The 10,824-nt window shown below is 51.9% G+C and overlaps 1 protein-coding gene across 2 annotated transcripts; it reads right to left on the reverse strand.

Annotated features, from left to right (window-relative positions):
* Positions 1 to 2,416: 2,416 nt before the first annotated feature.
* On the reverse strand, positions 2,417 to 9,291 carry LOC140627629 (acetylserotonin O-methyltransferase-like). 2 transcript variants are annotated; one of them, XM_072816055.1, is made up of 5 exons: positions 7,999 to 9,291; positions 5,973 to 6,041; positions 5,530 to 5,648; positions 4,568 to 4,708; positions 2,417 to 3,461 (listed from the first exon to the last, which is right to left on the reverse strand). In XM_072816055.1, the coding sequence occupies exons 1-5, from the start codon at positions 8,058 to 8,060 to the stop codon at positions 3,256 to 3,258; spliced, it is 597 nt and encodes a 198-aa protein (XP_072672156.1). In that variant the 5' UTR covers positions 8,061 to 9,291; the 3' UTR covers positions 2,417 to 3,255. The 2 variants fall into 2 exon arrangements, with proteins under 2 accessions (XP_072672156.1, XP_072672155.1); XM_072816054.1 differs by lacking the exon at positions 7,999 to 9,291 and having other exon boundaries at positions 5,973 to 7,151.
* Positions 9,292 to 10,824: the final 1,533 nt, after the last annotated feature.

Raw genomic sequence — 10,824 nt, forward strand, 5'->3', positions numbered from 1 at the left:
ACCTTGAAGTCATGGATTGCCAGTCTTGTTTCCCTAAATCCCATAGGATTTGGCAGGTTGTGTGCTGGGAATAAGCTTGTCTGAGACACTCTACACCTAGATTCAGTGCAGGAAATCCTATACCTGGGGCTCAATATGTTACAAATTGAGGAGAAACACACACATACACACACACATGTAGATAGACACCCATTATTAAAATATTGCAATTTTAATCTGGAACAGGCAACTTCATAGACACAGAACATAAGATGATGGGGGTCAGGGTCTCAGAAAAGGGATACAGAGTTAGTGTTTAATGAGGACAGAGCTTTAGTTTAAAGATGAGAAAGTTCTGCACATGGATGGTGGGAATATAAATGCATTCATTGCCATTGCGCTGTGCACCTAAAAAGGGTCAAAATGGCAAATCCCATGCTATACCTATTTTGCCAAACCAAAAAAAAAATTAATAAATTGCCATTATTGTGCTAAGTGAGATACAGAGCAAGACAAATACATGATCTCACTACTATGTGGAATCTAAAAGAAAGCAAGAACCAAGTTCATCAGTGTAGAGAACAGAGTCATAGTTTGCAGACATGGGAGGTGGGGTGGGTGAAATGGGTGAAGGGGGCAAAAGGTGCAGAGTTCCAGTGTCCACACTGGTCAGCGCTGCCCCAGATGCAGCCTGGGACATGCACCTGCCACGTCTAAGACAAAGACAAAATCTACAAAAGTGGAACACATAGAAGCAGAGAAAAAGAAGGGTGGCTGCCAGGGGTGGGGGAAGAAACAGGGACATGGTGGTCCCAGAGCACAAACTTCCAGTGAGAACTGCAATGAGTCCTGGGGACCTGATGTTCAGCATAGTGATTATAATTAACTATCTGTATATAACTAACCATAATTATCATACCTTTGAACGTTGCTAAGACAGCAGATCTGAAATGTTCTCAACAACAACAACAACAAAAAAGCTACCGCGTGAGGTGTGGGGTGTATGAATTAGCTCGATGGTAGTCGTCAGCTCACAGTATGTGTGTACATCAAATTGTCAGGTTGTACGGTTTCAACGTGTATAATTTTGTCAATCACACTGCAGGAACTGGGAGAATGGAATAGAATAAGATTGATCGAAGTAAAATAGAATGGAGTGGAATGAAAGAGAAGAGAGAAGAGCAGCGTAGAGTAAGGTAGAACAGAATAGGAGAGGAAAGGAAAGGAAAGGAAAGGAAAGGAAAGGAAAGAAAGAAAAGAATAGAAAGAAAAGAATAGAATAGAAAAGAAAGAAAAGAAAGAAAAGAAAAGAAAGAAAAGAATAGAAAGAAAAGAATAGAAAGAAAAGAAAAGAATAGAAAAGAAAGAAAAGAAAAGAGAAAGGAAAAGAAAAGAAAAGAGGATAGAAAAAATATAATCGAACTGAATAGAATAAAGTAGAATGGAACAGAATAGGGTCGAATAGAACAGAATAGAGTAGAATATGATAGTATAGTGCAGAATAGAATAGAACCAAACAGAATAGAGAATAAAACAGAACAGAATAGAGTACAATCGGACCAAATAGAATAGAACAGAATAGAGAAGAATCAAATAATAGAATTAAATAGAATAGAGAAGAATCAAACCAAATAGAATAGAATGGAATAGAATAGAATGAACAGAATTGAACAGAATACAATAGAGCAGAATAGAACAGAACAGAGTAGAATGTGAGAGACTAGAACACAATAGAATCGAACAGAATAGAGTAGAATTGAACCAAGTGGAATTGAACAGAATAGAGAAGAATCGAACTGAACTGAACAGAATAGAATAAAATAGAAAGAATAGAATCGAACAGAATAGAGTAGAATAAAACAGAATAGAATAGAGAATATTTGAGCTGAATAGAAAATAGAATAGAATAGAATAGAATAGAATAGAATAGAATAGAATAGAATGGAGTAGAATGGAATAGAAAGAATAGAATCAAACAGAATAGAATAGAGTAGAATAGGACAGAATAGGGTCAAATAGAACAGAATAGAATCAAACAAAATAGAGAATAAAACAGAACAGAATAGAGTCGAATCGAACTGAATAGAATAGAATAGAATAGAATAGAATAGAATGAATAGAATCAAACAGAATAGAGTAGAATAAAACAGAATAGAATAGAGAATAATTGAGCTGAATAGAATAGAATAGAATAGAATGGAATGGAATGGAATGGAATGGAATGGAATGGAATGGAATAGAATGGAATAGAAAGAATAGAATCAAACAGAATAGAATATAGTAGAATAGGACAGAATAGGGTCAAATAGAACAGAATAGAATCAAACAGAATAGAGAATAAAACAGAACAGAATAGAGTAGAATCGAACTGAACTGAATAGAATAGAATAGAATAGAATAGAATAGAATAGAAAGAACAGAATCAAACAGAAGAGTAGAATAAAACAGAATAGAATAGAGAAGAATTGAACCAAATAGAATAAAACAGAATAGAGTAGAATAGAATGGAATGGAACAGAATAGAAAGAATAGAATCGGACAGAATGGAATAGAGTAGAATAGGACAGAATAGAGTGGAACAGCAGAGGACAGAGAGGAACAGAACAGCGTAGAACATGGAGCAGAAGGGAACAAGACAAACCCCAGAGCGAAGGGCAGAGGACGACAGTTAGCAGAGCCCCCCACTCCCTCGCCGACGCCCCGGACCGTGGTCGCTGCAGAGAGCCCCGTGTGCTGGCGAGGGTGCCCGCCGGGGCGCAGCCGTGGAGCCGTGGGGACTAGCGCGTGGCCAGGATGGCGTCGTACAGGCCCCCGGTTCTCCTGCACTGGACGTGGCGGAAGCCGGCGGCAGCCAGGAGCGCGCGGTACTGGGCGGGGGTCCGCTCGCGGCCCTCCGTCTGCACCAGCATGTTCAGCGAGTAGAGCTGCGCCGTCAGCGGGCCCCGGCCGTCCGCGGCCAGGAGGCTCTCAATGACCAGGACGCCGCCGCCTGGGACGGGACGGACAGCGCCCGGGAGCCAGGGGGAGGCCGCCCCAGGAGCCCCGCTCCACCTCCCGGCCCCAGCTGCGGAATGGGCCCAAGCTGACCCGCACCCCGCCCCGGCCCCGGCCAGAAGCGGGGTGGAGCAGGCGGGGCGTGCACCGCGGGAGCCTTCAGCTTTCTGCACCTTTAACTCGGATTCGATACAGAACGGGTGCGAATGCCGCTTGGTTTTCGTTACTGACCCAGAAGGGAAGCCAGCTGGGAGCACGGGCACACTTGCCTGTGACCCGCATTCAGGCGTGCAAATGAGCCTCTGGCACGATCCCGCGCTGAAAGCACTCACAAGCCCATATGGACACGCAGCGCCCCGACCTACCTGGTTTGCAGGCACCATGGATCCTCGCCAGCAGGCGTGAGCACCGCTCATCCGTCCAGTCGTGCAGGACCCTCGCCAGGATGTACAGATCCGCCTCCGGAAGCGGGTCTTTAAAGAAATCTCCTATAACACAGGCCGGGACCCTGGGGTCAGCGCGCAGCTCAATCCCGCGTGCAACAGTCACCTAGGTGTGTCGAGCTGCCCCCAGGCCATCCCAGCTGTGACTTGAAGACCTGGCCCTGAACAAAGGGAAGCCTCAAGGAGGACAAGAAGCTTCTGAATGGTGTCCGGGGGGCTCTTTCCGTCCTTCTCGATCTGGAAAATGGTTTTACTTTTTTCTTAGTTTATTTTCATCTCCTTTCCTGAGGTTGCAAATAAAGGGCCGTGTACGCCGGGGATTTCCGGACACCCCGGGCCATCGGTCAGCAGCTCCCGTGTGAGGAGCTGAACTAGACCAACAGTCAATACGTGTTTTCCGGGCTGGGAAACAAACAAACCAACATGGCCAAGGAAGAGCTTCCATGCGTACGTGCTGTCAGACTCGACACTTGTAACATTTTTCCTGCAAGAAGTACCGATTTTGGAAAAAGCGTGACCCAGCCTCACACAGGGTGGACCGGGCAGCTGTATGTTGTCCAAACTCTGCAAACTCAGAGGAGTTGGGGAGGAGTGTGTGTGGGAGGCCATCCGGGCCAGGGCACCACCCTGCCCCGTGCTGAGGCCCCCGGGAAATGCGGACCCTACAGACATCGCCCCACGACCCAGGGCGGGAAAGGGGGAACGGTGGGGGGGGCCTCCAGACTGCTTCTCTTCCGTTCAGTGACCAAACACAGGGGTCGGCAAATTTGGCCCGGGGGCCGCATTCGGTGGGCCGTGTGTTTGTGCGCAGCAGGTGAAGGAGAGCATCCAGCCGTGGGGACGCACGCAGCTGCACCTTCCCCGGCCTTCCCTTCGTGACCCACCGCAAAGTCACCAAAATCCCAGCTCAGCTGTGCCATGGCAAAGTGACCTACTGCGTCCCCTGCCCCCCCAACCTCTGAAGTCGGTTTATTCCTTCCACCTCTGGATGAAGCACATAAACAGGTGTGACCGTCCCCTGCAAGACGCCCGATGACGACCCCCAGAAGCCAGGTCTGGGGTACCGGGGTCAGGCGCTCTCCATGAGCTCTCCCCCAGGGGGGAGCACACGTGCGTTTCCGTGTGCACGCGCAGAGCTCGGCGGAGCCCACCTGCACAGAAGCTGATCCGCGCTGCCTCCGGGAATGAGAAGTGCTTCTCTGCCGTCTGCACCACTTCGGGCGTGTCGAAAACGGCGACCCGGCACGCGGGGTACAGAGACGTGCACTCCTTGGCCAGAGCCCCAGAACAGCCTGGAAACGCACACGGAAGGTGACAGGCGGACGGGAAATGCGAGCGACGTGCACCCCAGCAGGTGTTGACGGCCACAAGGTCATCCAGGAGCCCCCGAATCACCGAATCTTCCTGGCTGGGCCCACCCACCCATCTAGCCATGAGTGCGTCCTGCGTGACTCCCATGCGGACACGCATTGGGGCACCACGGGGACTGCCCCTGACCCAAGGATTGGGCGGCGCGGAGACCACAGAAACCGTGCAAAGTCACGCGGCACGCCAGGCACGGCGGTCCCTTTGGCGTCAAGCACGCGGAGTCTCCCCATCGTGGCGCCCTGCTGCCCGGTGACAGTGGGGGAGGCCGCCCAGGTGTCAACCAAGGGTGTGAGCCCCTCGGAGCTGCACACCCAGGCCTGTGGGCCCCGTGGATGCGACTCCCAGCGCGTCCACACCGGGGAGGCTCCGTCCAGACCCGCAAGCCCGTTGTGGGGGCCACGCCCAGGTGGGGAGGGTCCCGACCAGAGCGCGCGCCCGGGCAAGCCCCTGAATCGCAGCTTAACAGGCGTTGTGCTGTATGGGGCGGTCAGCGCAAGAGCGTGTCACACTGAGCGATGCCAGCGTCTACACCTCCATCCCACCGTGATGCACAGGCTCCGAACCGCCCCGGGGTGCACCGCAGCCGCAGAGGGGCTGCAGACCCTGCACCCTGTGGGACGCGGACGGGAAGCTTGGCCCCCGATGCTAAGTGGGGGCCTTTCCGTCGTGTTCCGACCCTCGCCCCCCGGGGCGCCGAGGTCACCAGCCTTGAGACCCTGCTCCGGGGTGCGGGGCAGTGGCTCACCCCCAACGTCGCAGATGAGCGGGAACGGGGACAGGTCGAAGGCGCCCAGCACAGGCCTCCCGCTGATGCTCCAGACGTCCTGCAGGCCTCGCATGAACTGCAGCCGCTCGTCCTCGGACCTGCACGCGACAGCACAGGTGCTCACCGCGCCCCACGACGTGGGGGGCGGGGGGTTGTGAGCCGCGGGCACGGCGGGGAAGGCCTGCACGGTGACCTGCTTCGGGATGTGGGGAGCCCCAGCTCCGCCACCCTCGGGACCCCGAAGCCCACCCCGCCGGGACACCTGGCATGTGGCTGCAACACAAACACATCTGCTGTGGGGTTTTTCTTCTTCTTCATCATCTTAAATATCACCTTCCCTCTGTTTTGCTCCGTTTAGACCCATTTCCTTAGCCACGCCCCCTGCCCCCCACGTCCATTGCAAGCGCGGACACCCGCGTTACCTGTAGATTGCGCTGAAGAGCTGGTCGGAGGGAACCCCGAATGCCTCCAGATACTGGTTCCTGCCGTCCCTGCAAACGGGCGCCACGCGGTCACCCCGGATCTGACGCGGCCAGGGAGCGCCAGTGGGCACGCGGGGTCGCACAGCCTCCCCTCCCGTCACAGACAGAACGGGCAGGGGACGGGACTCGGTCACCAAACGCATGCACGGCCCCCCTTGGAGGTGTTCAGAGCCGCAGGCTGGACGTGCAGCCGGGCTCCGCCCCGTGTGAGCAAGGAAGGAGGATGACCTAAAGACGGTCTGACGAGGTCTGAAGGTGATGTGCGGCCAGCGGACACTGAGGCCCGGAGGACCTGGAGCCGGAACCTGGGAGCAGGAGGGGCCCTGCCGCGCCCCTTCGATACCTGTCAGTACCTGTCATCTAGCTCTATCTGCCGACATCTACTCTTTATGTATGTCTCCTAAGACCTATGAGGAGCTCCCCGCAGGTGTTAGTATCTACCATCCACTGTGCACTAACATCCAGTAGTGCTGGCTCTTATCGAGCTACCTACCTACCCTCCTAGCACCCTCCCACCCGTCCTTATCTCTCCTCTATCCATCTCTCTACCTAGCACCCATCTAGCACCTCTAGCCCCCCAGCCCTCTGCCTATGTACCCGTGTATCTATCGTCTATCAATCATCCATCCATCCCTATATCTATCTTTAAATTATCCAACCATCCATCCACCTGTCTGTCCATCCAACCATCCATCCATCTATCCATCCATCCATTCATTCATCCATCTGGCCATCCCTATATTATCATCCATCTATCCCTGTATCTATCACCGACCAATCATCCACCCATCCGTCCATTCACCTATCTGTCCATCCATCCATCCATCCATCATCCATCCACTCATCCATTTGTGCATCCATCTATCCATCCACCCATCAAGCCATCCCTTTACTATCATCCATCCATCCTTATATCTATCACCGACCAATCATCCACCTATCTGTCCATCCATCCATTCATCCATTTATCTAACCATCCATCCACTCATTCATCCATCCATCCATTTGTCCATCCATCCATCCACCCATTGAGCCATCCCTATACTATCATCCATCTATCCCTATATCTATCACCTGCCAATCTGTCCATCCATCCATCTGTCCATTCACCTATCTGTCCATCCATCCATCCAACCATCCATCCAACCATCCATCATCCTTTCACCCATTGAGCCATCCCTATACTATCATCCATCTATCCCTATATCTATCACCTGCCAATCCGTCCACCCATCCATCATCCATCCATCCATCCATCCAACCATCCATCATCCTTCCACCCATTGAGGCATCCCTATACTATCATCCATCTATCCCTATAGCTATCACCTGCCAATCCGTCCATCCATCCATCCATCATCCATCCATCCATCCAACCATCCATCCATCATCCTTCCACCCATTGAGCCATCCCTATACTATCGTCCATGCATCCCTCTATCTATCTATGTATTTACATACATACCTACCTGACCATCTAGGTATCCATCCATCTATGTCAGTGGTTCCCAGGTTCTGGGATTCTGCTCTCAAAAGGCACTTGTCAATGTCTGGGGACCTTTTTTTACTATCACAGCTGGGGAGGGTGCCATGGCCTATGGTGGGAGGAGACCAGAGATGCTGCTCCACACCCTGCAGTGCCCAGGATGCCCCAGGCACCCACATCATGAAGCCCGAGAGCAGCTACAGGGAGGACAACCATCACGATTCCCCACTTTGCCTCCTCAGCCCGTGACCGTTTCCCCGGACACCAGTTAAACACCAGGACTTCTTATTTCGACAGATTAGCATGACGTGAATCCCATTGGCCAGCACCAGGGGGCTTCTCACGTCTGCTCAGAGTTCCACATCTAGCGGGGTCGTGTTTGATGCTACAAGAAACCTGGTGCTTCAACCGCACAGTTGCCCTGAAACCAGCCCCCAGGGAGCCCAGGGGTCCTATCCACCCCTTTGAGGCTGTGCTCACCTCACGGCCTGGGTCAGGTGACCCCAGCACAGGTACGTCGTCCTGGCCAGGTACCGCAGCATGTTGCCCTGGCACTTGGGGCTGGCCCTCACCAGGTAGGTGCTGGAGAGCTCTGTGTTTTGATATAAAGCTGAAAACAAATGCAAAAGGACACGTTAGATTCCAACTCACCGTTTTCAACAAAAGTCTGGCAGATGATGGGCAGCCCCAGGCCCATTTCAACACCAAGATGAGAATATAATAGCGTAAGGGAGGGCAAACCTTTAACTGGATAAATTTAGTCTGATTGAAAATTACTCCCTTATGATTCTTTCCCCCATTTTTTCTTGCTCATTGGATACTTCATGAGGGTACGGATGCGCACACCAGCGTGTGGAGTCCCTAGAATGAGGTCGGCAAAGTACCGCCTGGGGAGCACACCTGGCCCACCGCGTGTGTTTGTAAATAAAGTTTTATTGAAAGTCAGCCACACCCGTTCAGTTACATAATGTGTACATGCTTACCTTTTCCTGTTTTTGTTTCTACCTGAAGTAGCTTCAGAGACACACAGGTGTCCAGCAGGAGCTCTGTCCCATGGGAGCTGGTGCCCAGCCGTGCAGCCACCGCTACCGCGCCCAGGGGCTCCGGGGCCTCGGCGAGAAGGTCAAACACACCCAGCTCACAGGCAGCAAACAGAACCTCGGAAATAACGGGTCAGCTTTGAGCATCCTGGGAGCCCCACTTGTAGAAGCACACACCACGGGGACTCAGGGGTGCGTTTTCAGGGGACACTGCACTGCTGTGGAAAACACTGTGGCGGTTCCTTACAAAATCGAACATACAATGGCCACAAAACCAGAAATTCCAATTCTGGGTGTGGACCCAAAAGTATTGAAAGTGGACCCTGGAAGAGATACTTGTACACTCGTGTTCGCTGATGCATTATCCACAGTGGCCAAACATGGAAGAAGCAGGCGTCCAACAACGGACGAATGGATGAGCAAAATATGGTCCATGCACACAGCGGAGTCGGTGCACCTTGAGGACGTGGCGATCAGTGACATAAATCAGACACGGATGTGTGATTCCACATATACGGGGTCGCTAGAATAGTCCCGTCCATAGAGACAGGGAGTAGACGGTGGCGCCAAAGGCTGCGGGTCGGGGAACGGGGAGATCGTGTTTCATGGGGACAAATCTTCAAATTGGGGAAAATAGAAAGTTCTGGATGTGGATGGTGCAGGTGGTTGCACAACAACGTGAATGCGCTCAATGCCACTGAGCTGTGCACTCAAAAACGGTGACGATAGTCAATTTGATGTTACGTCTATTTAAAGAAAACAATAAAGTGTTCCCAAAAAATAAAGAATCTTTAAAAATAAAGATAAAATCTTCCAGTTAAATCTTTAACCAGTTAAAATGTTTAATTTATATGAAATTTTCTGATTTTAAACAAAATGCTCAAATAAAAGTCAAGTAAATACTCAAATATCTTAGAGTGGAATAGAGCAAGTAAAACAAATGAAAAATAAAATAGGGGGATCCCTGGGTGGCTCGGTGGTTCAGCGCCTGCCTTTGGCCCGGGGCGTGATCCTGAAGTCTCGGGATGGAGTCCCGCGTCAGGCTCCTGGCATGGAGCCTGCTTCTCCCTCTGCCTGAGTCTCTGCCCCCCTCCCATCATGAATAAATAAATAAAATATTTAAAAATAAATAAATAAATAAATAAATAAATAAATAAATAAATAAATAAATAAAATAGAGTGAAATGCAACGAAATGTGCTTCCACTGTGCACTCGGGAAGCGCCTGTTTCTGCTGCCTCACGTGCTGTGGGGTTGACCAGCCGTCCGGAACGATGCCATCTACTGGTTGGGTTGGTCCCCAGGGAGAGTCAGAGCTAGGGCTGGGGGTGGGGTGGGCTGGGGTGGGGTGGGGGGTGGGATTATCTGCAGAGTACAGGGAGGGTCCCACGAGGCCATTCGCGGGCTGGCCATTGGGGAAAGGGGGTCCTGAGCAGGTGTGGGTTCCTGCAGCTTGCCCCCCGCCCTGTCTGTGTTTAGAAGCTCTTCACTAAACCCCCTCCCCGCCCTCTGTCATGCCTGGAACAGCATCACTTCGGACAAAGAAACAGCCGGGGGACCATTCCAGCAAAGAAACAGCCTCCGAGGGAAACCTACAGTCCCCAAAGACAACACCAGCCAAGGGACAGGGACAAACAGCCACCGGCAAACCCTCGTGAGGTTTCAAGACCCTAGTCTCCGCCCCTTCCCTGCTCGCAGTGATTACCTGGGGACCCAGACTCGAGGCTGGCCTTGGTTTAATTTTGCAAGCGGGGAAATACACGCCCTGCTGCTCAGAGGCCAGTGAGGTTCCCTACACGGTGGTGCCAGACCCTTAAAACGTGTGGCCTGCTAGTGCCGGATCTGTCCAGACAGTTGGACAGGTCCTGCCCGGAAATGACGCGTACCGGATAAAGGACGGATGAATGAGTGCATTGTTTTTCCTCCTGCACAGGAGGGTTTTCGATGGGGCGACCTCTCTGGTATTGGCCAGCACGGATGCACACACTCACGTCCCACCTGCGCAGAGGGTCATGGGGCACCCACTCCCCATGGAGACAGCACCGCTGCAGTAGGTGCGTGGACGTGAATACAATGAAATAAAAATAAGACCCGCCTCCATCCTGCTTAATGACGGAGGTTGGCCTTTGCTTTCTCACCGAGCGGATGGGAAAGGCGTAAATATGCTCTCCACGGGGGCCGTGGCAGTGGGGGTGGCAGGGCCCGTGAGGAGTGACACTGCCTGAACTCTTCTTATCCTCTGACTATGGTCCTAGTCACTCTCATTC

The sequence above is a fragment of the Canis lupus genome, chromosome X (genome assembly GCF_048164855.1).
Source record: "Canis lupus baileyi chromosome X, mCanLup2.hap1, whole genome shotgun sequence".
Taxonomy (NCBI): domain Eukaryota; kingdom Metazoa; phylum Chordata; class Mammalia; order Carnivora; family Canidae; genus Canis; species Canis lupus.

Coding starts and splice junctions, on each gene's coding strand:
- LOC140627629 (XM_072816054.1), bottom strand. CDS start 6,175: ATGCGTTTGGTGACCGAGTCCCGTCCCCTGCCCGTTCTGTCTGTGACG. Junction 4,709..5,529: donor GCTCATCTGCGACGTTGGGG/GTGAGCCACTGC, acceptor GTGCGTTTCCAG/GCTGTTCTGGGGCTCTGGCC. Junction 3,462..4,567: donor GCGGATCAGCTTCTGTGCAG/GTGGGCTCCGCC, acceptor CCTGTGTTATAG/GAGATTTCTTTAAAGACCCG.